This window comes from Lissotriton vulgaris, chromosome 6 (genome assembly GCF_964263255.1).
Source record: "Lissotriton vulgaris chromosome 6, aLisVul1.2, whole genome shotgun sequence".
NCBI classification, from domain to species: Eukaryota; Metazoa; Chordata; class Amphibia; order Caudata; family Salamandridae; genus Lissotriton; species Lissotriton vulgaris.
In genome coordinates this window covers 1,325,599,993-1,325,626,823 of record NC_141694.1, presented here as the reverse complement: position 1 = coordinate 1,325,626,823, position 26,831 = coordinate 1,325,599,993, and the positions used below count along the sequence as shown (strand labels likewise).

Here is a 26,831-nt window from a genome sequence, read left to right as displayed (position 1 = left end):
ACATTCTTCTACTAGTAACACAGCTTACCTAGAAACCCACAACATTTACTAGATATCATAGAGATATAGCAGCCCATGAATGTATTTAATATGGTTGAAGAGGAAATAGTACCGTCTGGTTTTTATTGCATTTGTCTTTTCTTGAAACACAGCTTATTTCCGAGGTTATTTGTGTGTGTCCAAAAGTAAAGCTTTTTTTGTACACACCAAGTTCGGATCTTCATCACATTTTCCACCCACAGCTCCCATAATTCCCTTTGCCTTCTGAGCAGTTCTATGTTGTGTGGTCTCAGAAAAGCAGTTGCACGTGATTTAAATTTCTTCAAAAGTAAATGTTAGTCTGTTATGTGGTGTTTTTGTAAGTAAGTGTAAAATATTCCATACTATATCTAACTATTCCCCTCCAGCTCATGTTTCTGGCCAGACAGGGGCAGTCCTGGCTTCTATTTAGATGGCAAAAAGCAAACAATGGCAAGCAGGTGAGTGTGTAATGACGAAGAGACAGCAGGCGATGAATGAGTGTGGTTAAGTTGGTGAAAAAGATACTATTACTGTAGCCTGCATTTAAAAATAGGATGCATTCATTGCGCTCAACCCACTCTTCATATTCATTCTCTTCTTTCATCTCTTCCCCTAGCATAAACAATCACCCTTTTCCCACATTGACAGTATCATGCAACTATTTTAAATGGTCGAGAAAAAGCCAAGAATGGGTTGCAGGTGACTGTATTGGAGCATCTCTGCCTCTTCCTCCCTTTTCCCCTCTAAATCCTACTTTTTCTTCTGTTCCTCCACGCCACCATCTTCTTCCCCAGGCATATTCAGTAATGCCTTCTATTCTGAATAGGGAAAGCTATGAGTGACCTGCATATGAATGTCTGAACTTGGGACGTATCAGCCTGTAAGTGAGGGTTAATTGGTCAACATGAACTATTGGTCAACATGACATTTTTTGTTGTTTTGCTCTTACAAAGCCAAATTTGCCATTTTGGAGAATATTTTGTTTGTGGCAGTAAAAAGCAATTATGGTGCACAGATTCTTCCCTCCCTGGTGCGCTTCTCGCAAATTCGACCTCTTTTTCTGAATGCGCTCCAGTGACCCCCATTGCTCAACTGAGTCACATTGCAGTTCCTTCTCACAGCCAGGATTCCCTAGGCTCCAACACTCAGTTGTCCAAGAAAAGGTCTAAATACGCTAAAGCAGACTTTTTGTGTACAACCTTAGGCCGTTTGAGGACACAGGATCTAAACTCCTGGATCCCTGCCCCATCGCCTGCGTCGCCACTGAACTCCTTCCTCTGGCTACACTAAACCCAGTGACTAACAGGAGTGAGAAGCTTAACAGCAGAAGGGCAGTGCTGTAGGGTGCCTCGGCCCAGAAGGGTGGTCCCACCCGTTGTTGTTTTTTAGCCTGCAGTGTCATCTGGGTGTAATTGAGGGGATTCAAAGAAAATGCAGAGACAGGGGACATACCGCACACAGAGACACAAAATTTCAACACAACACCTACTGATCAATTGATTCACTCCTGAACATATCACACCACTCTACATCACAACATCCAATACTAGATTACACTATTTCACAATACATAACAATACACTCACATAACATCAAACATCAAACATCATTCCTTGCCACCGTACAACACAGCATACAGCACTATTTTACAACACAAAATTTCCAAAACTGCACAATGCTAACTCTCGCAATTTGATTCAGCACTAAATGACCACACATCACACCTTCTCCACGCAATACCACATCTTTGCACACCACACAGTACCAATTCACCCTACCTAACACAACTCTTTTCTGCTAAAAACTGCAGCTTTTAGTAGCAATTCCCACTGCACCAACCACTATCACATAACAAACCACCGGACATATAACATCACACCAGTCAACTCCGTATTCTACTGCTTCGTGCCACAACTCACCATACATACACCACATCAGTGTCTGCCTGTACCATCACACACCAAACCATATGCATGGAATGTCCCAAACATCACCAAGAAATGTGCCACAGAAGCTCAATGTGACAAATCCACTAACAACTCAAAGAATATTGGAAAACAAGGTAAATAAGTTCCCCACAACTCCTTGAAATATCTCAAAATTAGTTTCAGTATACGTTTCAAGATTTCTAGGGGATTCCAAATAAAATGGAGATATCACCTGTGCTTAGCCCTGGATAACATTTCTCACCCCCAAATGTTACCTTTAAATGTAGTCCCAGTACCCTCATTAAATGTCCCATCCCTCAAAAGTTCAAATAAATGCTTTGCGCAAAATAATTAATATTCTAAAAGTAACATCAGAACAACCCGCGCTAATCCAATGAAATCTAAGTATTAAATATATTGTAGAATTCTTGATGAAATACATTCCAGATATGAAAATCAAATTGTTTCCAAGTACCCTCAGCATATCAGCACACCTTTCCTATGGTCTTCATAAAGCATTATCATTAGACATTTATGCAAAATGTCAGGAAATTCCTTGACGACATCAGCAGTAAATATTTTCTTCAAAGCATTAGGAAATTCCCCCACAATAACAGCATTGTCTTCAAATATTCGGAAAATACACCCAACAATAAGTTTCATGGCACCAGTTTTCAATCTTGCAGAATTAAATACTCAACTTCCTATCACCATTTCACAACCAGTTTCTACCTAGGCGAGGTTTGCTCATTTATTTCAAGTTTAAAAATCATGTTTTTATGTTTACTGCCTTAAACATTAGGGCCATAGTTTCATCTTGAAGACACCAGCTTACAAAACTACAAGATATTTGCCCACCATCTTAAGATACTGATTTGTATGCTGGCCACATATAATTTAGAGTGAACCTAACTTTACAAATATAAATTTGACCTCTTGCTGCTTCACAGGCAAAAGGACCTAAGTTATCATTGATACAAGTTTGACCTGTACAATTTTCCTTTGCTTTATCATCAACCATTTGATTAGTAAATTGTGAACATAGGAGCAGGAAGTACACAATTGAATTGTATGACTCATTCCACATTCAACGAGAAGCACATGGAAGGTTACGTTTTGGGACATTGGTACAGAAACGAGATATAAGCATCTGAGGGCAGACTGCTACAGTAGAAAGTGCAAGACACTCACGTTGCAGTTAGATGATCCATCAAATGATGGATAAGAACCATCCACCCAGTCTGGAGAGTCCAAGCTGCTCGGGGGCCGGTGTTGGGCCTCATATTCCTTGAGCTAAAATTAAAAGATCATACAGGCATTTGTCATGCATTGCCTGGCCAACATGCTCTAATTATGCACAGACATGTACTAATTTATACATTAAACCGAAGCAAAAATTTTAAACTCTTCAGATATTCTCATGCCATTTTAATTGCAAGAAAAAATCAATTGTGTATATTGCGAGTATTTTTTTACTCAATTAGTTTTTTAATTAACACATTGTCTACAGTGATGGGAAACAGGTAATTATTTCTTGTGATGTAAGTGGGGTTCTATTACAAATATTTTTATGCAGAGAATCAACAGGAAATAGAAATTGCAGTAAGGCTCACTCCAATTAAATCAAAGGCTTTTTTAAACTGATGACCAAGAACTAGTTCAAGATATCCTCCACTCTTTCCAGCTCGTACTGCTTACTTTAAAGTTGAAAGAGATTTACAATATAATTTGTATACAAATAAGTCACAAAAAAGCATTGTGTTTTACAACCTCGTCTGCACAAGTTACATCCTGGTAAGGGAGGTTGGCTTTGAACACAGGAATAAGATGAATGGAGGATAGCCAGAGTTACAGGAATACTATTAGCTAATATCCACTCCTATTTTCACAATAAAGCAACCAGGATACCTTTACACCTCTAGAAATGTGTTTACATTTCTTGTTATCTTAGATGATGCACTGAAACCCAGACAAATACAAGTTACAGCCTTCACAAGTTCTCCAGTCAGCCGGTAATTTCCTTTATCAAGTGGCTGTATTTCATTGACAGAGTTAGAGCAGGCTCTTTCTGTCAGTCTTCTTAAGAGATTTGAGCACTCTGATTCCCCTACAATGCAGACACGAGCTAAACTTACTTCATTATTAAAGAACTGGATAACATGTTTGTATACCAACTAGACGGTGTAGTGTCCAAAGTACCATTCTCTGTTCGACAAAGAGTTCACAAGCATTTTCATGTAAATGCAAGTAAATGGACATCACATTTAACACGTGACAAATAGATCAAAGTTTACCCCATGGAATCTAAGATGTGCCTATAACTTAGCCCCTGAAAATCCACAGTTGGGTTTCAGACCTTGTTTTCCATGTTTCTTCACCTACCCCTAAGACATGGGAAAACTGCAAATCCTTCCAGAATACTGATACTGCTGTAGTCTTTCTCCAACTCTCTGATCATCCCTAAGAGTGAATGATCTGTCAGTCTATCTTTAATTAATCAAGATGAAAACGGGTACAAGCCTAGTGTAACCTGAAAAGGAGCAGGCTTTTGGAGATGCTGCCCCCGACATGGTGACAGGTTACACGAACGCACAGATGCCTGTAAACTCTGTTTAACATAAATATAAAGAGTTTGTTATGTCTACCCCCTTTGTACATGATTGGACATCTGGGACGGCTTCAGGAACTGGGAGTAGATCATGGATTCGTGTATTGGGAGGCGATCCTCTAAATAAAAGAGGCCAACTTGCTAATTTTGGTTGCCTAATGTACATATTGCAATTGAACTGATATCTCTTCCCTTTTAAAGAGATCTGTCTTTTTGAACTGGATCTCAGTCAAAATTACCAAATTCTAAAGATCTTCATGTCCACTCAGTAATATCCCAGCAGAAGAGGCTGAATACGTGTTAGAATATTGATACTATGACTCCCAAGCATAATAGCAAACACAGGTTCAATAACGGAAGCCTGCATATGCCCAGAAACTAGAAAGCTAAATCGCAGGAATTCACATGATCTATCCATTCAATTGTTTTGTGTTTCATTTCCCTAAGTCTGAGGAGGCCCTCATACGTGAAAACCCTTACTCACTGTGCCTCAATACACCTTGGCAAAGAAGCCAAAAGAGCAGAACCATCTCTGGGGCTGTATGCTTGCCTGTGCAGGGTAGATGAGAACTTGCAGTGGTGGAAGGGTTGGACTCCTTTGAATATGGGAGATCCTTTCCCATTAAGACAGAACAGATCTAAACAAAGTAACGTGACCCCTAAGGCCGTAGGTGTAGTCACAATCACTTTGAACGGTGAAGACACCTATTACATACGTGGTAATCAAAAGATATGAATTAGTCCTGGAACACAGTTCCTGGCTGAGAAACAGGGCACCCCATCTAGGCATCTAGTTATTGGGGGGACAAATACTTATGTGTGTGAATGATGCATCTTGATGCACTTTGGATATAATCAATATTTTCTTGAAAGTCCTTCCAGATATTTCAAGACAGCTAATGAAATCTGTTGATCATTCTTTGGGGAGGATTCATCTTCAGTTCAGTATTGTTTTATAGAAGAGGCTTATCCAAGGTGTGGAATACAGACAGTAAGTATGAACACCTTCTAATCAGGGCCGGTATACTTCCCTGAGAGACTACTTCGGGGGCATCCTGTTCCTTGAAACTTACAAACGAAATAGGTGAAAGTCTCCATATAGCTACGGACAATGGTCAACTGGAGACCACAAGCTTCTGGTAGTAGTAGATGTATTGGTGGTTCTGGTGGTGCATAGGTGTTTTTTTAGTGGTGCATGTGTGGTTTTCATTTCATTTATTGATACACTTAGAATATCACTACTGAACCACAGTATGCTTCTAGGCGCTTGCAACCACAATACAGGATTATAACAAGGCTTTGTAAAGAGCTACATTAATGGACCTACACCAGATATCCGGTACAAATTTTACAATTTGGTGCACCATGCCAAACCCTCCCTATATCAGCCTGCCCAATCATAGTAAATGTCAGAAGGTGCTATAGTGGTACTACCAGATTATTTTTGACTTTGAATTGAGTTCATGTGCTTGGTCAATGGTTATAAAGTGTGAAACCACCATTTAGAATTTTAACAACCAGGAGTATTTCTACTTGGGATCCAAAAAGACACAAATGATTCATATGAGCAGGAACATAGCAGAAAATATAATAAATCCCTAAAATGAATCTCGGGAGTCATTTTGAGGCATCCCGTTCCTGTTCTTCAGCAACCTGGACCCATAAAGTGGTGCATATATTTAAAACAGATTCATCTCAAATAGAGGTGTGGAAAAGGGAGATGGTTTTCCTTAAAGGTCCTATGTTCTATGGTGAGACATTAAATGGTACCTGTGCGTACTGGAACCTCGGTTTAATTGTTAATGTAGATTTAGACATTTTAAAGGCTAATGGAAGGGTATCTTCTAAGACACTTGCCAGAGTTGGGGAGAGGAGCAGAGATCCTGATTCCAAGCACCATGCTTTAATAGAAGGCCTGACTTCTCCGTCTCCCTATAACAGGAAAGAAACAAAGATAGTACTAAATCTCTCAGGATATCTCCAACCGAGTTTCAACAGTAGAAAATGGCCCAATATGTTAATAAGCAGTGCTGCCAAGCAGAGAAATGCTTGCAAATGTAGCTAGGAAACGCAATAAAACTAGCACATAAAGAGTGCACATACTTATAATAGGGAAAGGAGCCAGTAGTAAATGTAAATCCGTTCACGTTTTAAATGTTTATACTCCTATGCCGTCAATGTGAGACGTGTGCAAAAAAATATTTAAAAGAGACTGATATATAAGCAAGGGCCCAAATAAAATTAATTGGAAGGCTTCCGGTACGGTCAGGCCAAAGTGAGAATGTATTACCCACGGTTGTAACTTTTGAATGCACCAATCCTCTATGGTCTGTGACCCCCCAGCAACTATCATTTGGTGGGTCCAAAATGAATCCTCTTTGTTAGAGCAAGACAGTTTTTTGACGAGAGAGGATCTTGCATAAAAAAATGAGTCCTTTTGTATTCATCAATTCAATTTGATTGATACGGCTGATAAGGCGATCTGGATCTTGTCCAAGTGGTAGATCACATGAGTAGAATTTATTTATTGATCTTTAGCTTTTTTATTGTAGAGGCCTGATACTTGGAGATGTAATATAGGTGTAGATAACGTCCGTATTTCTCATTAAAGTGGTACAGAGACCTGAGAAGACTTTGAGAGGCATTTTCAGCACTCCCAAAGAATGTGTTCCTCTCTACGAAAGAAGGACAACTATCCTGAAACGTGTCTAGAGATACACAGCACTGGATGCCTCAACAAGGGTGAACTAAGACTGTCACTGAAGTAAGTGTTACCATGCACTATATTTCCCATGATGCATGACAGAAAAAAGTAGAGTTGCATTTCAAACCATTTGATATTTAGGAGAGAATAGACATAAAACTATTAGGCCCTCTGTTGACATGTGATCATAATCAGACAATCAGACGCATTCAAGTGAAATATGGAGTGGGTTTGAAGCAAATGCTCTGTTTCACTATGCAGGCGGCAACCCGCTTGCACTTTAAAGAGGGGTTAGAGACCCCCTTGCAGGCGGCTGCAGTGAGTAACTGCAACCGCCTGCAAGGGGATGTCTAGGAGGGTCTATAGGTCCCCCTTCACCCCATGCAGGGGCTGCCACATCAGGGGGTGCCATGAAAGTGCACCACTTTTAGGTGGTGCACTGTCAGCACGCCTCCTGACGGCTTCTGTACCTGATAGCCCATGTCTATTATACTGTGCAGGCACAGAGGCAAAGCGATTCCCTCATTTGCATTGAGCCATGCCCCATGCAAATAAGGGAACACCCTCTGATGAGAGCGCTGGCGATATATGTGCACCAGCGCTCTCTGTATTACCCAAAGGGGCCGCACAAGCATCTGTGGCCCCTTCTGTAAAACCAAAGGTGCCCCATTGGCATGCAAAACAGGCCCAAATGCCCTAGGAGGTTGACTTTGTTGAAATGTATATTGTTAGATGCAGTTTATTAACAGGAATACCACACTCAGTACACGGAAACACGTAGCTAGTCTTGGTTATGGTGGACAAAAGCGACACACGCTGTTGACAAAGATACTGTGGGGTAAACTCTCAACAGGAAGACCATGTGTAACATTCTGTGATCAGGAACAGCGAATGACAGATTCTGCTACCAAGAACAACATCTGCAACATGTTGTCAACAAGAACACTGTATTGCACACCCTGCTAAGTACATTGGGGGCTCATTCTGCTACGAAGAACACAATGGGGCACACCGTGTAATGAGAGTACAACTAGGAGAAAATGTGTTCACAAGAACATAATAGGGAACTATAAACACTAGGACCAGAAAATACAGTCTTAAACAAAAGAACAAATATACACTATTTCAACAGTAGTCCTAAGGGAGATTTTGTTATCCAACTAATGATGGGGCACACTGTTTGCAACAATGTGAAGTGGTACAGGAACACAATAATGCACACACTGTTAACAAAAACTCCATGGGACATACTGTTTTTACCAAAAAACACGAGATCCTCTGCCAACAAGAGCACCATGGGCAATGCATAACTTACCACTGAACACAGAGGAAAATACCAACAAACAGACAACCATGGGACACTATTAACAAGGACAGCATTGGGGATTCACTGAACAAAAACTGTATGGAACACTAAAAAAAAAAAAAAGGAAATAGTGTTCTGAAAAGAACATAATTGAACGCTATGGTAACAAAATCATAAGAGACTATTTTAATTAAAAAATATTGTGAGGCACTGTGTTAACAAGGCCATTTTTAAGTAATAAGATAACAATAACACATCCATGTGTTACATTTACACTGATGCGGTTTTCTAATGGAGCAGAGTTAGTTGCTGCACTCACCGGGTACATATTTGACTTTACAACAGCATGTACCGCTAGAACATATTAAATCTGGTGGTGTTGGCAATGTGCTACTCACATCTATGTGTAATACCCTTTCACTGGCAGGAATCTTGGGTTCTGAGCGACTACAGCATTCTCCTTAACAATGTTTTTTTTTTTTGCATCATCCCAAATGTCGGGTTTGCTTGCCTTGAATGCACCACAATCAACAGGAAGGCAGTCAGTGTCATTTTCTATGCTAGTTCAGTGTTTGTGGATGTCAAGAGCTTTTCCAAGTGGGTGATGTGGCCACTACTCTTCTGTGGCTGTGGGGGCTGTGCTGCCTCTACTTCTGCTTTCCTCCATCAGCACAACCAGTGCACAGCTTTGGCATATCAGGCAAACAAAATAGCTCCAAGTTGGCAGGGCACTTTTCCACCTTCAGGGCACATTAAGACTGGGCTAGACTTGCACACTGCCTGAATACAACAGTTGACATTAGACACAACTCCTGTTGCTATCATGTGCACACCATAGCTCCAAGTCAACTACTTGGTGAAGTGTTTGCACCTCATGGTGCACGCATGTGTTATACTGACGTGATCTATAGACACATACCAATCTACAAATTGACCCTTCTGAAGAAGAACTTGATCCCACTACAGTTACATACACATAGAATGACACTAAAGCCACAAAATGGGCATAGCTGACTAGAAACATTGCAAACACAAAGCTATGAAGTGGACAATTGGAAGAGAAATATACAGCAATGAACTTAAACATATGCACGTAATGATCCAGGAAGATTACAATTGGATCTAGCCAGTGACTACCCAAGATAATCCACCACTGAGCAATTTATTAGCCTACCTCACCCTTGCGAACAAAATAAGGATGTAGAACTAGATTAAAGGGAATTTGCGCGTCCTACAGGGGAGGCAAGATGGCGGCCGTGTAGAATGGCTGTGCGCCGTAAAGCAGCGGAGATGAGCGATTAGCCCTGGTTTTTTTACGAGAATGCTTCACGAAACCACATAACGGCATAGAAATCGGTCTGGAGAAATATGATATTGCAAATTGTTCATGACCACTCTTTTGACACGCCTTTTTTTGGATTTGGGAGCAAGGAGCGATGGAAAGCGGAGAACGGCGAGATCGGCGATCGGCGAGTGACTCATGTTCCTGCCTCTCACCTGCCGAGGGCCCATTGGACGACTGCTGCGGGAGCTAACGCTAGCGGTGAGAGTGCTGGCAGCAGGAGGCAAAATCCACACAGAAGGGAGGAGCCCGGCGCTACGAAGTATTAAAGCTCACGGAGCCTACGGAGCAAGCAGGAGACCCCTGCAGCGGCTCGAGGCTCGCGAAACCGAGGGAATAGCGGGAACAAAGGTCGGAAAGAAGTCATGGCGCCAAAATTAAATACGACCTCTAAAGCCGCAGCCAAAAGGAAAGCCGCTGCCGAAGCTGCAGCCGAGGCTGATGAAGAGGATATCGATCAGGTGAAGCAGACAGCCCCGGTAAGGAAGCACCAACTTGGGAGCAAAGTGAAGCCGGCTGGGACCCCTATCACTGGGATGTTTGCTAAAATGGGTAAAGAAAAGGGCCCTAAAGCTGTTGTTTTGTCAGTGGAAAAAGGGGCAGGGAAAAGCAGCTGAAGAGGTCTTAGCAGGTGTAGATGCAGGGGGAGGGGGGGGGGGGGGGATGGGCGGCCGCACCTTCCCCGTTGCCGGATTTAACTGCTGAACCTACTGAATCTACTGAACCTTTCTCGAGCATAGCAGAGACCAACTTAAAGACTGTTGGGCAACCTAATTGGCAACCTAATGACATGCTTTCAACGAAAGAAGTAGCAGTGGTCCGGGAGGGGGCAGGAGAAAACATAGAGGCTGCAAATCTGAGCTCAAAAGAGGCAACAAAATCTAAATTGGAACTTGCACTGTTTCAGGAGGTTATTTTGGAAAATATTGTAAATCATCCTGGCCCTGAAAAACTAACTGACAAGGAGAAAGCCCCTAGCGAATGCTTCTTTTCCGTTTCAGAAGGTGGTGAGTGGTCGGAGGATGACAGCTCTGAGCAGGAAGGTAGTAACTTGGATACAGAAAGTGAGCCAGAACATGATCTTGGGTCAAATATATCTGCGGCAAGACCACCTGCTGGGATTAAAGTTCAGGAGCTTAGCTGGGATCATTCGTCAGCCACTCCATTACTTGGGAGCCCACATGGGGAAGCCGCACAGATGTCCCTCCTAGAGGGGATACACAAAGAGATCCTTGCACACAGGGAAGAAGAAACACGTCAGGACAGTCGTAAGGCACAGGCCGCTGTTAGAAAGATGCAAGGCACTGTGAGGAAACTGTCCAAAGTGTGTGTCAACTTAGGCGATCGAGTGTCAAACCTCGAGGAAAGAGTGGTCTCAACGGAGGCAGAGTCAGCGGCAGCCACTACCAAGGTAGATGCACAAAATGCTCAAATAACGGACATCCAATGGAAGCTGGAGGACCTGGAGAACCGACAGACGGAATAACCTCCGGGTGCTGGGGGTACAGGAGGGGGTTGAAGGGATGGATGTGAGAGCATTTGTCATTAAGCTCTTCGAGCAAGCATTTGTAGATCTACCAGGTTGGAACTGGGCAGAGGAAGTACAGCGGGCTCATCGCACCCCGTTCAAGCCAAATAAACATCCAAAGGAAGGGGATAAGCCAAGAGCGATACTGATATTCTTAGGCAACTTTGTGTTGAGACAAGTGATATCGGAGAAAGCGAGACCAGATTCAAGAAAGACCGTTGGAGGGATATCGTTTTTTGTCAGGCCCGACTTCTGTCATATAACAGTGGAGAAGCGATGGAGGTTGAGACAGTTGATTTTACCTTTCCAAGCTAAAAAGATGCAGGCTTACTTGATCAACCCGGCACAACTAGAAAATAATCAATGCTGGCAGAACATTGTATTTCACGTCTGAAGTCAAAGCCAAAGAATATTTAGACTCTCAAGGGGCATGAGCTCGTTTATTTAACTCTTTTTCTTAACAGGATGTGTAATGGCATATTGATAAGTCTTGATAAGCTTGCTAACAGGCAAAATTTATTATTTTTTCAGCAGAGTATTATGGCTGTATGAAGTGTGGTGTGTGGTTATCCTTTGGCATTCAGGTACTCATTGGCGGCTTATTCATATCCAGGGTATGGATTTTATGGACGGTTTTGAGTAATTTAATCTCCACCGCTTTAACCGCCTCTCCATCGCGTGCACAGACTAGGTCTGAGCGCCTTACTTGAGTGGGTGTGTGGGTGGGGGTGGTGGTGGGGGGGAAGGAAGGTTGGGGGGTGTGGGGGGGAGAAGGGAGGGGGAGGGAGGGGAGGGAGAAAAAAGCAAAAAACAAGATGTTTTGGTACAAAGAGGTTTTGGGTTTCAGTCAGAGAACTTCATCAACAACAATCGATAAATCAAGGGTGTGTCCTTTATACTATCAGGGAAAGATAATACAAGTTTATGTTACACATTAAAATCTGCTCCATCAATATTGGTGGGCTAAATGATTGGAGAAAGCGCCAGAGATTGGGTCATTTCGCCAGATATAATAATCTGGATATTCTGTGTGTGCAAGAGACCCACCTCCCATGGGCTAGGAAAAATCTATTAAATATCAGGGGCTATGAGATATTGGCCTGCTCATCACAAACTTCAACGGTCAGGGGGGTGGCTATTCTTGCCAAACAAAGTCTAGGTGGGGCAAAGAGAATGAAGGTGGATAGCTCAGGAAGATGGCAATAGCCGATTTGCCCCTTGGATATACGCTGTGCACAGTGTAAGGGTCAAATTATGATGACCCGGAAGTGTTTAATATCCTAGAGGAAGAGTTGGCAGATTGGCCGACACCGATTATAACGTGTGGGGATATGAATATTTCGGTTGATTGGAATAGGTCAGGTAGTTACTCAGGATGTAAGCTAAAAGTGTTTAGGGCCCTGACCTCACTCATGAGATCGCATGGGCTTGAGGATGTTTTGAATGTGAAAAAACCTACCGAACCGGGCTTTACTTATTTTTCCTTCCCGCATCGGAAATACTCCAAATTGGAGATGTTGGAACGCGACATGACTCTGACTGAGATAAAGATGGAGCTCCAGGAACTAGCAGCTGGTAAAGCTGCGGGACCTGATGGGATCCCCCTCGAAGTATATAAGTGCATAGAGGAGGAAATTGCCCCAATCCTGCTGGATCTATTTACTGGTATAGTGTGCTCGGGTTTAATCCCTGATTCCTGGAAGGAGACAAACATTGTCATATTTCATAAAAAAGGTAAACCTAAAAATAATCCAGGTTCATATCGTTCGATTTCCCTTATTAATGCGGACACATAATTATATTCCAAGTTCTGGGAGAAAAGATTGGGGGGGATCATTGGTCGATTGGTCTCCCTGTGGCAGCATGGGTTCGTGCCAGGTCGAGGCACTACGGATCACATAACGCGTGCTATAGCATTATTCGATGCCCATGCTCCCACGGGTGGAGAAATGGCCATGATCCTCCTCGATGCAGGGAAAGCATTCGACCGTGTGATCTGGGAATGTCTGTGGGGGATCTTGGCCGGAAGAGGTTTTGGGAATAAGAGCATGAGGGCAATCAAGGCGATGTACAGTGACCCGGTTGCTAGGGTTATGGTTTGGGTCAAAGTTCGGATGAAATAATAATCAGAAGGGGGACTCGGCAAGGATGCCCCTGCTCCCCGATTTTATTCTCGCTGTATATCGATCCTCTTATACAAAAAATGATGGTGTCTGAACAGATCACCCCAGTGATACTAAATGGCCATACTACCAAACTTCTGGCATACGCTGATGATCTGGCAATTATAACAACGGCCCCTCAACAAGCTATGGCCGAGATATGTCTGTTGGCTAAGGACTTTGGTGTACGGTCAGGGTATCGCCTGAATGAGGAAAAAACACAAATCATATGCACGAGTAACACCACTAAGCTGGATCAAAGATATGTGGAATCAGCTGAGTATCTTGGTGTAAGGGTGAATGCTAATGTAAATATGATTATTGCGGATAACTATTTACCACTGATAGATTCAATTGAAAAGGAGCTTAAGAGGATAGATGTATTACATTTATCATTGATTGGCAGGGTAAATGTATTGAAAATGACTGTTTCCTAAGCTCCTCTACCTGTTCCGTGCCGTTCCATTGCTATTGGAAGAGGTGACGATTAGGAAAATCGAAGCAATGTTTACCCGTTTCATCTGGCAGTATGGGAAAGTTAGAAGATCGATTGCCTGCATGTCTCTACCACTTGAGAGGGGTGGCCTGGCGATGCCTAATATCAGGCTGTATCATTGGACATGTCTTTTGGTTCAAATGAATGTATTGTTTCAATATGATCTGGAAACATTAGAATCCCAGCCTGGCATTCAAGCACTCCCCTCTATCTTTGAGCTCTTAGTGGGAAGGAAGGCAGTAGGGCTACTGATGTGCGAAGTTGACCGGAGGTATTACAAGAGAGCCAGATATAAGACTCTGATGGGGGCATGGGGAACTTGGAAGTTGGTAGTGACATTTTTGAACATCCCAAAAATTCATGTTAATATTGATCTCTGGAAATCTAACACCTTTGCCCATTTAGGTCAAAACAGAAGTAGTCGTCTTTGGAGGGAGCTGGGAGTTAGGTGTCTAGGTGATGTTATACTAGGCAACGAGATTCTTGGTTTTAATATACTGCAGAAAAAATGTGGGCTCCCAGCCAGTCAGTGGCATCTATATGGGGAAATTGCTCAAACACTTCGCTCACTCAGGCCCAGGTTATCTCTTTTGTTGAGCAATCCAATTGTAGATTATTTGAAAAAGGGAGGCAGTAAAATTAGAATAGGGTATAATAATCTTCTACAAGAGCTGGAGGATGATATGGAAAAGACAGAAACTACCCTAGCTCAAAAAATTGGCGACCCAGATGTGGATTTAGATTTAGCCCTAGTATTGAATAAAAAGATCTTTCGTTCCTCAAATCTGAGGGCTCAGCACTATAAGACCCTTTTTAACTTGTATTTTACCCCATCAAAATTGTTCGCCTGGGGCGTAAGAGATAATGACAGGTGCCCCAGGTGTAATACGGGTCCACAGATTTACTCCATATGTTTTATAACTGTCCGAATTTAACACTGATTATTAGGGAGATACAGTTATTTTTGGAGGGGCTGCTAGAACAAAACATCGTTCTATCCCCTACTGTGGTTTTAGTAGGCACGGACGGCAAACTGAAGGCAGAAGGTGGGGTCGAAGACATGGTTTTTATATCAGTGGCTATACTGCGTTTATTAATTTCCGCTGGATGGAAAGATACCACTGCACCCACATTTCAGCAGTGGTTAACAAGGCTTTTAGCAAATTATAATATCGAGGAGAGCTTGTATGATTTTAAGGGGAAGAAAACAGGTGAATTGGGTAGAAACATATGGGCACCTGTCAGAAAATGGAGGGAATCTAGGGACTGAAAATACAAGGTGAATTGTTTATAAAAGATTGGACGGTCCTTATGTCTATTCATGCCTACCCCAGTGTTTTTTAATCCTGCCTTTTACTTTTTGTATTTTCTATTTATTGTTGTTGATGTATTTATTCTGATTGTGTAATGAATTGATATATGTAATGACTTTTACCTCAATACCCCGAAACATCTCAATAAAATAAAATAAAAAAAAAATAAAGGGAATTTGCGCTTTCTTGTGCCTATTGAATCAGCTAACAATATTGGGACAGCCCATGTAGGTCCACTGTCAAAACTTTTTAAATTCTAGATTCAAATTAGCTATGATTACTTATGTTTCTAAGGGCCTTGTTTAGAGTTTGGTGGATGGGATATTCCATTAAAACAGGGTGGATATCCTTCCCATTGTATTACAAGTGCCATCGGCTGTAAAGCACTTGTAACACTGTAGAAAACATCATCCACTATGTTTGTGAAGGAGTATCCTGTCTGTCAAACTCTCAATAAGGCTCAAAGTTCTTGCAAGAAGCTACAGTAAGAGTCAGGTTTAATATTCGATAGCAGCACTTATTTAGAGAACTAAACTCTGATAGTTTTCCTCAAAAGGTTTTGTACAATAATTTGTTACATGAAAAAATTGTAGACCCATTAAAGTGACCCAGGAATACACTTTCTGTTCTTGTTGGGTACTTACTTGTTACAGAAACGTCGGCAGATGCGTGTGATCATTTAAAAAAAAAAAAAAAAAACATTTATATTGTTTTGCAGCAAGGAAAACACATATAACAAGCATGTCAGTATCAAGCAACATCCCCGCGTCCCCCACCCCTTATCCCCCCACGTACCTCATGTTCCAAGACCCTAGTGCCAGAGTCCGGGCGTTCAACCATTGCAGTCCTCCAAGTCTTTTTCAGCATGATCTTCCAGCCCCAAACGCCCTTCCCCTTCACGACAATCAAAGGTGCAAATGTTCGCGCCTCCCTAAAGTCCTCCATCCAGTCCATGATAGTGTCTCCATTTACCCCACACTCTGCGGAACTTCTTCGGGCACCCTCTTGCTTTGTATGTGACCCTTTCGGCCGCCATGTAAAGGTCCATACCCCTTCTCCATTCATCTAGCGGTGGTATATCTGGCGCCCCCCATTTCCTAGCTATGTCCCTTTTGGCCACTACCAAGGCTAACACTAAGAATAACAGCAGTGGGCGGGCTAAGTCCACATCATTGGTCATTCCCAGGAGTATGTGCTTCGGGTCTAATGGAATGTTCGTCCCCAGTATCTCACCTAATTCTACAGTAACCTCTTCCCAGTAAGTTTGTATGCACGGGCAGGACCATAATATGTGCAGGAAATCTCCGCTGTCATGTCCGCAGCATAGGCAGCAGGGGTCGGACACTCTCCCCATTTTATACAGTCGCACTCTATCGAAGTAAGCCCTGTGCAATACCTTAAACTGAATTAGGCGAAGACGTGATTTGATTGCTACCTCCCTGGGGTGCATCAGTACCACCCCCCAGTCCACGTCATCCATTTCCCGTACTTCTAATTCCCACTTGGCTCGGAGGCCTTCCAGTCTGTTGGCCTATTATTCATAATAGTTTTATATGTTAGAGAGACGGCCTTTTCAGAGATCCTTTCCTGCAGCAGGCGACCCTCCAGAGGGGCGTATTCGGGGAGCGCCTCTTGTAATGTATCCTCTGCCCGCCATGCATGTCTCAATTGCATGTATTTAAGAAACTGGGAGCGGTGGAGCTCAAATTCTGTCTGTATTGAGGGAAATGACTTTAACGTCCCGCCTTTAATCACATCTCCTAAAATCGAGATGCCAATGGCGTCCCATCCCTGAAACCCTCTTAACTTCCTGAGTTCCTTCAGCCAGGAGCAGTCCCATAGTGGTGTCTGCTCCGTTGGTCTTTGGTCCCACCTAATGGCTTTCGTCGCCCTTTTCCATGCCCCCAGAGTGATTTTAGTAGCCGGCAATAGTCTGACCTGCCCCTTTCCCCCGTAAATGTAGTGGAGACATGCGTGCGTGCCCATAATGTGCCTTTTTAGTGCATAGGTGGGGTGTGCGGCAGGTGCATGTATCCATTCATTGATAGGGGCCAGGTATTCCGCCCAGTAGTAGGCTTCTAGATCCGGGAGCAAAATCCCCCCATCATATTGATGTCTTTGAAGGGTCGCCAGCGCTTCTCTAGGGTGCTTTCCCAGCCACAGGTAGGACCTTAGCTCCGCATGAATGTCACGGAAGACAGTATTTTTCATGGGGAAGTATTCATTTTGGAAGGCGTATAAAAACCTCAGAAGTGAGATAATTTTAAACATAGCTGTCCGTCCAAGAATCGTCAAGGGGAGCAATTGCCATCTGCTAATGTCAGTTGTGAAATTAAAGAGGACACTTTTGATGTTTCGTTCGTATGAAATGTCACCGTCCGTCGTGATAAATATCCCTAGGTACATAAACCCCTCTCCAGTTGTCTGCAGTCTCTCCGGCAACTGGGGCCATGTGTTCCGTCCTCTGGGGTCATAGAGTGTCGACTTGTGCCAATTGACCTGATACCCGGACTTGGCGCTGTAGCGGTTCAGCTCATCAAACAGTGTCGGTATCGTGGTCTCCGGTTTTGTAACGTAAAGCAGAACATCATCTGCGTATAGGGACAGTTTCTCTTCCCGTACCTCCACCTGTCCTACCCGGAATCCAGTAGTCCCCACATTCTGTCTAACCGCGCAGGCCATCACCTCGATGGATAAGGCAAACAGCAGGGGCGACAGGGGGCATCCCTGTCTGGTACCCCGCTGTATAGGGAAGGCCTTCGACAGTGCCCCGTTAACTCTGACTCTAGCGCTAGGGCATGTGTATAATAGACTATTTTTGTGTCTGTACTTGGGTCCAAATCCCATACGTTCTAATACTCCCTCCAAAAAGGGCCAATGGACTGCATAGAATTCCTTTTCTGCGTCTAAGGATAGGAACCAATGAGGCTCCTTCCTGCTCCCCACCTCCCGGAGCCAATTGTGTGTCCTCTTTAGATTATATCTAGTTGCCCTTTCCGGGATGAACTCCGTTTGGTCCAGATGGATCAGCCCCGGTATGACCCGCCTCAGGCGGAGAGCTAGGATTGTTGCATACAGCTTCGCTTCCACATTCAGAAGGGAAATGGGGCGGTAGGACGAACAGTCCTCCGCCGGCTTCCCCTGCTTGTGGATTGGGACAATTGTGGCCTGTCTGAGGTCCAGTGGGAACTGTCCCTCCTCCTCAGCGTCCCGGAAGAGGCCAAGTAGGTGACGAGTCAGAAGAACCGCCATTTTTTTTAAGAACTCCGTGGGGAAGCCATTCGGGCCTGGAGCCTTTCCCGCGCGTAGTTTGGTCAGTGCCACCCTAACTTCCTCTTCAGTGATATCAGCCTCTAGATCCGTTCGATCAGTCTCCTCAAGCTTCGGGAGGTCGATGCCTGCCATGTATTGCAGTGCATCCTCTTTGGACCCTAGGTCACGTGCTTCGTAAAAGGTTGTATAGCAGTCAGCAAATGCGTCAGCTATCTTGGCATCCGTACAGGCCCATCCATCATGTCCATCTCTTACTTTTTCCACCCATCTATCGTCCATCTCTTTCCTACTTAGCCACGCCAATAGCCTCCCAGATTTATCTCCTACATCGTAGATACGGTGCAGAGTCGCTAACGCCTGTGGCCTGGCCTCCCCGGTCACCAATTGCCTATAATGGACTTGTAGATCAGCGAGGCGTCGAAGCTTCCCTGGGTCCTTGGTAAGCAGGTGATCATTTTCCAGCGCCATTATCTGTGCTTCCAGGGCCTGGGTCTCAGCTTGGCCTTTTTTTCTATCTTCCGCTAGTCTACACTGCACCCTGTCCCGGAGTACCACTTTAAGTGCCTCCCAGAGAACTACCTTCGAGTCCACTGAGTCTATATTTTCTGCCAGGTATACCTTCACATCTGCTCGCCGTACTTTCCGGGTTTTGTAGGTCCCAGGCCGACAATCTAAGTATTTTGGGCCCTTCCCTCCTTTTTTGGCCTATCTCTAGTAACAAAGGAGAGTGGTCAGATACCCCACGGGCACAGTACTTTGCCGAGTCTGATACCTGCAATGCCTGTCGCGCCATGAAAATATAGTCCAGGCGGGAGTATACTTTGTGCACTCCGGAGAAAAAAGAGAATGCCTTGGCGTCTGGATGGAGCCATCGCCAGACATCAAGGAGGCCGAGTGCCGTCATAGATTTGGCTAGCTGCGTCATGGTCTTGGGTCTGTCTCGATCACCAGTTCCATCTACCATGGGGTTCATTACGTCGTTGAAATCCCCTCCGAGAATTGAGTTGTGCCTGATGTTTTAAGGATAATATCCGAGACTCCCTTTAGCGTACCTGTCTGTAGTTTGGGCGGGGCGTAGGCCGAGATAAACGTGTATTCCTTCCTCCCCCACATCCCGCGTACTCCCACGTATGTGCCCTGTTGATCAGTCCATATCTGCGCCACTTTCATAGGTGGGTGTTTTTTAATCAGGATTGCCACCCCTCTGGAGCCCGAGGTAAACCCTGCGTGAGCCAGAACTCTATACTGTCCCCTTGCCAGAAAGGCACATTTAGTGCCCTGCCGGTGAGTTTCCTGAAGGAGTACTACGTCTGCCCCGGATCTTTTCACATAGTTGTTGACTAGGCCCCGTTTGACTTTACATCCAAGGCCGTTTGCATTCCAGGACAACACCTTAAAGCCTCCCCTATGAACAGCTTTTCTCTCTGGCTCACCCATAAGCATAGTGTTGGAATGCGAGCGGATGGCATCTGACGTCCTGTGGTGGGACATGTTGTTTGGTGCGCGTGTGTGCCTGACATGACATGATAAAGAACAAACCTCCCCCGTCGCTCATGTGTAATATGCTGAACATAACCTGGATCTTCCCCCACCCTTTCTCCTCCCCCCGTCTCATCCCCCAACTCCCTCCAACTGACAACTCCCTCAACTGCCCCCCTACCCCCACCCCACTACCCCCCCCTTCAGTGTCAGCGTCTGCAGACCCAAGACTACCGGCTGAGAGGGTATGTCGCCCACCCTTGGATCCCCCCCACGTAATCTACAGTTTCACCTTACGTATCAGGCAAGATTCCCGCCCCCGCCCGATCAACCTGTAATGACGAAAAGCATAACAGTGAAATAAGTAACAAACAATTTGTAAAGGGGTGTTTGTAACTTGCGTGCCCCCTCAACGATGAGCTGCTATCTCCGATATCAGTCCTGCCCCTTGTCAGGAATGTGAGTCCTGTGTCGCATTGTCCAGATCTTCCGTCAGGCCTGGCGTCTCCTGCTCTAACTCTCGGATCGCAGTCACTAGGGGATGTAAGGATTGTTCTTCTGCTTCCTCTCCTTCCGAGTTTCGGCCCCCTGATTCAACTTCGTCCTCAGAGCCTTTACGACTGGTCAAATAATTGTACCTGGACCCTGATGCTGTCACCTTTTCTGCCGAAGCCGTCAAACTCCGACTTCTCCGGCACGTTGGGACCGGGGTATGGGGTCGTCTGTGTGTATCTTCTGGCCCTCGGTTTCTTGATTCTTTGGGACTTAGGGGGGCTGCGTCTTAGGTTAGCGGCCGCCATCTCTTCCCTTATTCTGCGACCCTCGTACACCGCCTCATGGAGAATAGGGCGTTACTCTAGCCACTGCCAGGCCTCTTCCGGACGGTTGAAAAAATGTGTCTTGCCCTCATATATTACTTTTAGTTTCGCCGGAAAGAGCAACATGTACATTATGTGTAGATCTCTCAGCTTTGCTTTTACTGTATCAAAGGAGTGTCTTTGTGTCTGTACCTCCTGACTGTAATCTGGGAAAATCATAATGTTCGTGTTTCCCAGCCGGATCTCCCCTTTCTTCCTGGCTTCTCTTAGTATCAAATCCCTGTCTGCAAAGTTGAGGAAACGTGCGATGATCGGCCTAGGCCGTGCTCCCTCCGGCGGTTTCACCAGTAGTGCCCTATGTGCCGGTTCAATGACAAAGCAGTTCGCGAATTGGGCTTGCGGGAATGTCGTCTGTAGCCATGAGTGTAGATAAGCCGCCACGTTTATCCCTTCGATACCTCCCCTAAAACTTACAAAGCGCAGGTTGTTGCACCTCGCCCTGTTTTCCGCATCGTCCACCTTCCATGGCAGTTGCCGGTGCGATGCTTGAAGTTCCGCCATGACTTTCTTAAGAGTGGTGAGAGAATCTTCCCCCTCACTGATCCGAGTCTCAGCCGTCGTCACCCTCTCCGTCAGATTCCGAAAATCCTGCCTTAGTAGCAGCACCTCTGAGCCCACCTCTCCTATCTTGACCTCCAAGGCTGCCCTCGAGTCCTAAATGTCCGTCCTAGACGCTTGAATCGCCTCCATTAGTAATGCAGTGTCCGAGCGCGCCCCCGAGGCCATCAGGGTCACCTCCTTCTGTGGACGGGCCGTAGCATAGTTATCAATGGTCTCCTGTCGCGCGGATTTCATCGCCGGATCCCTTTTCCCCATCTCGCCCTACTCTGGGCTCTCCCCACACACGATGGGTATCACTCGTACATTTCTCCTTCTGAGCAGTTGTCTCGAGGGAGAGGGGGGGACGGGGGGTGAAGTGCGAGTACTCTCATGGATCACGTTCGCGGTTGTGGCGTCGTGCGGTGGTGTCGCAGGACAGCTCTGTCTTTTCGCTGGAGGTCCGTCGCCTGGGTCACCCCCTTTTTCTTGCAATTTACTCCCACTGGCGTCGTCTTCCCGCTCACATTCCTGTCACCTAGGGCGTTCCAGTAGCTGGTGGAGCCAGGCACTGAGTAGGGGGCCCCCACCTGTTGCACTTCACAGTATCTCTGTATTGTTGGAGTCACCTCGTTACTTGGGCCCTCTGCAAAGCATGTGTGGTCTCTGGGTGCTGGTGCTCTGCGTCCCGTAGGTGCGCCTGTCCCCAGCCCCCTCTGACAGGCGATTTGAGGGGGGGGGGGGGTGGACAATTGTTCCCAGGCAGCCGGCGGCGCGGTGCAGGTCCTGTTTTGCTTTTTATGCCATCCGAATTATGTCTTCCAATACCGGCCTCACTCTCCGAGACAAGCCTGTCACGCTGGGGGGCAGGATCTCGGCGTTATCCCCGATGGTTATCCGCCCTGCGAGGCTTGTGTGATGGCGGCTCAGTGTCCTGCGGGTTTTATGGCCAGCTTGGGTGTGTCGTACGGCAGCCCACCGCAGCCTTTGTCAGTGTTCTTGGTTGGAGACCGTGGTGCAGGGGTTGCTCTCCGCACTGTGATCACTGTTCCACCCAGCTTCCGCCGTCCGCCCGTGTTCTGCCGATCCCAGCCCTGCCGATGCCAGTTCCAGGACTTGCGGGTGGAGACCTCCGCACAGGGCCTTCTTAACTCTCTGTCCCCTCTACTCGTCTCGGGTGCCGGACCATCTCACCATCCTTCCGACAGATCCAGAAGTGTTCGCGTGGGTTCCGCTGACTCCCGGCGCACGTCTGCCTCCTCCCGCATGTGTATCTCGCCTGGGGCAGTCTGCAGCCCTTCGTCGGTCCAGCGCGCAGCTCTCCTACCGTCCCGTATGAAACTCAGGCGCTATCTGGAGGGGGGAGGGGGGGCATGGACAGGTGGCTTCCAGCGTCCGCAGATACACTTTATCGGGGCAGTTCTCTTCTCGGCAGCGCTCGGTACCTCCGTCTGCGGCCGCTCCACTCAGGCCCAATCTATGTCGGCGTCCGGAGCATTACTCCTCTCGGCCCGTTGCAATGCAGCCGGCCGCCATCTTGAGAGAGGCAGTCCGCGCGGCCGGCTCTATCAAGTCGAATTACTCTTGTTCCACGGCGGGATTCTGCAGTCGCACCGACCCTGTGTGCTCCTGGAGCTCTCCAGACTCACATTCGTCGATTCAGGGAATCTGGATTGTCAATAACGGCGGATCACAGTACAGCTCATCGGGAGCTTCTCTAAGGCACATCTTATCCGGCCATGCTGTTGGCCACGCCCCCCGCGTGTGATCATTTTTAGGATTGTGTACATTATTCACCCGTGCAGTGTAGAGTGCACATTACCACATATCCGTAGGAGTGTGGGCTGACAAATGTGAAAATCTCTTCCATGCAAGTATGCTATATGCTGGTAAAGCCATACACACAAAAAGGCCCTTGTGGAAAGAGCTAACTACACCACCTTGTAGGTGGCACACATATCGAACACCATTACCATTACCCTCCCCCACCCCAGGGTATCTTTTTGTTGCATAAAGAGGGTCCCACAGCCTAAAATGGTTTTCCAACAAGAGGCGAGCAGTAACAGGCTAAACTCTCACATGGGAGGCCTCTGTCTCCCTTTCTAGGAAAGACCAGGGGCATGCTTTAAATAACACGGACAGTGCAGCAGGAGAAGCAATGTCAGTGTCAATGTTTCTGCAGCATGTACTCCTGTCTCAGGAGAAATTTTAAAGCTTGGCCACTCTCACAATTCTTTCACTCGCACCCCAATCCTATATTACAGTATGCTGTGGTAATTCAAAATTAGGCCTGGCCTGTAGCACTTTTGCTTTTCGGGGCCGTGGATCCATCCAGAACTAAACTGATTAAATCAAAGCACTAACTTCATAAAGCTATAGTGAGGAGCCTCAATCCTGCACTGCAGTATCCCATTCTATTCTTTGACCTATGTCATTGCAAAAAAAACGTTTACAGGGTATGCTACAAGAATATCATTAAAAAAACACACACTCCAAAAATATTGTGGCAAAAATAGTAAGTACCAAAATATAAGTGCAGGTTGACTACACATAACTCCCCATATATGTACTCACTTTGACGATTATATATATATATATATCTATACTACTATTATAAAGAGAGAACTTGCACCTTTAGGCAAGGTAAACTCGGGAACCACAGCGCCAATCTACACACCCGATACACCGTTGAAATCGGCAGGGTGTGTAGATGGTCATAGGCTTTAAACTTTATAAAAATAAACTTTATATAAAAAGTTACATTTTTACAAAAAGTAGTTCCCCCAATGTAGCGCCGGCCACGACTGTGCGTCGTCACGTCAGGAGCAGGGGAGGAGCAGCGTCCCAGGAGCGGCGGACATGGCGCGCATTGGAGGAGCGGTGAAGTGAGGCCAGCGGCGGAGCGGAGAGGCGGATATGGCGCGGGGAGGAGTGGCGGCGGACAGGTGGTGAGTGGCAGAGCAGCGGAGCGGAGAAATATGGACCGGCGGTGTGAGCAGCAGAGGCAAGGTAAGAATTCGGGGCAGCCAGGGTCGGGGCGGGCGGGGCACGGGCTGCTGGGGTATGTCAGGGCAGGCGGGGGTAGGGGAAGCCAGCATTTCAGGTTTGCGTGCTCTCCCGCCCGCCACAACATTGTCCGAGACACAGACAATGTTGTGGCGGGCGGGGGCCTGGGCGGGAGAGCACGCAAACCTGAAATGCAGCCCCCAGCCCCCTTCTACCCCAGGCAACGCTGGGGCGGGCTGCTAATGTTAATGTTAATGTTAGTAGGTATTTGTAAGCGCTCGTACGCCCGGGGGCTTCATGGCGCTATAGAAAGGAACGAACGCAAAGGTCACAGAAAAGGGGGAGCAGCTCAGCAATGCGCCTGAGTGAAAAGCCAGGTTTTCAGGGAGTGTCTAAAACTGAGGATGTTATCATTCAGTTTCAGATGAAGGGGAAGGGAGTTCCAAAAACTAGCTGCAAGATGGTCAAAACAGCTGCCTCCAAGACGTTTCCTCTTATAAGGTGGGACAGTCAGAAGGGATTTGTGGATAGACCGGAGGTTGCGGGAAGGAATGTATCTCTTAAACATGTCTCTAATGAAAAGGGGGCCAGAGTCGTGCAGAGATTTGAATAGAATACACCCTGTTTTAAAAGCCACACGCTGCTCCACGGGCAGCCAGTGTAGCTGTTTCAGGCCAGATCTAACAGACTGCCTCTTAGAGAGGTTCAGGAGGAGTCTAGCAGCCTGTTTCTGAACCAGCTGAAGGCGTTTTAGCTCTCCAGCTTGAATGCCAAAATAAAGACTGTTGGAGAAATCTAGTCTGGACAGAACCAGGGAAATGACGATCTGAGTGAGGGCAGCTGGGGAAAAGAAGCTGGCGATTTTCTTAATTTTCTTCAGCTGGAAAAAACTAGCTGAAACAACTGCTCCTACTTGTTTTTTGAGAGAAAGGTCCTCGCTGATGTATATTCCCAGACTCTTGACCGAGGAAGACTTGGATGGAGAGGCTCCCATACTGGAAGGCCAAAAGCTGAGGTTCCAACTAAGAGCACTCTGCCCCGGCAAGACCAATTCGGTCTTGCCAGGGTTAAGTTTCAGATGACTGCAGTTCATCCAGTTTAAAATGTGGGACATAGTATTTTGAAATTCAACCACAGCGTCCTTGGTGTTTAAAGGAAAGATGAGCTGCAAATCGTCTGCATAGTTGAAAATTGTCACTTTGGCCCTCCTAAGGGAGTACAGGAGGGGACGTAGATATAAATTAAAAAGCAGGGGAGATAACGAAGAGCCCTGCGGGACTCCACAGGTAGAAGGTATGGTGGGGGCAGTGAAAGGTCCCAGTCTGACAGCCTGAGTACGCCCAGTGATAAATGAGCGAATCCAACTCAGTGCCGGGCGTTTGAGACCTGCCTGCTCGACACGGTCGACCAAGATGTTGTAGTCGACCGTGTCGAATGCAGCCGAAAGGCCCAGTAGCACCAGAGCCTGGTGTATTCCCTCATCCGCATTCCGTCTCAGAGTGTTCTGCACCGAGAGAATAACCGCCTCGGTAGAATGACATGGGCGGAAACCAGCCTGATTCGGTGCAAAATACTCTGATTCTTCCAAAAATTTGGAGATGCTGTTACAGACATGAGCCTCCAAAAGTTTGGCACAGTAGGGCAGCAGGGATATGGGCCTATAATTTTGCAGGTCCTGCGGATCAGCTCCTACTTTTTTTATCAAGGGAATGAGAAGGGCTTTTTTAAAGTTTTCGGGGACTTTACCCTGAGTGAGCGTACCATTCAATAAAGAAAGTATACCCTCAGGAATACTGGTTCCCACTTCTTTCAAGATAAAAGGGGGGCAGATGTCATCAGGGGAACCTGATTTAACTTTGGCAAAGAGTTTGAGTAGCATAGTGCTGTCAACAGGGGGGAGCAAACTTAGGGTCGCAGTATTGTGAAAAGTGTCAGTCAGTAAGAGCGGGGACTGAGTGATGGGGATGCTTTGTTTGATAATACTAATTTTATCCGAAAAAAATGAATTTAGGGAATTGCAAAGCTCCTGAGTAGGAGCTACCGGGAGAGACGTTCTATCGCTAGCACTCAAATTCTCAACGATGTTAAACAACTCTTTGGATTTGTTATGGGCATTAAGGATCTTTTTGGAGAAGTAATCAGTTTTATGTTCCTGAATGAGTTTTTGGTAGTCCTTACGTGTCTTACAATAGTTAACTCTATCTACTTCTAGGTAGGCTGTTCGCCACTTGCGCTCCATTTGACGGACTT

The 26,831-nt window shown here is 45.9% G+C and overlaps 1 protein-coding gene across 3 annotated transcripts in view; it reads right to left on the bottom strand.

Annotated features, from left to right (window-relative positions):
• The window catches only part of SASH1 (SAM and SH3 domain containing 1), a 576,231-nt gene that overhangs the window by 146,860 nt on the left and 402,540 nt on the right, over window positions 1-26,831 (bottom strand). For 2 of the 3 annotated variants that reach the window (XM_086927460.1, XM_086927459.1), the window contains exon 8: window positions 3,141-3,242. The exons of the other annotated variant lie outside the window; for it this stretch is intronic. In XM_086927460.1, the coding sequence (XP_086783586.1) occupies window positions 3,141-3,242 (102 nt within the window). The remainder of the gene's footprint in view (window positions 1-3,140; window positions 3,243-26,831) is intronic. 3 annotated transcript variants of the gene reach the window in all.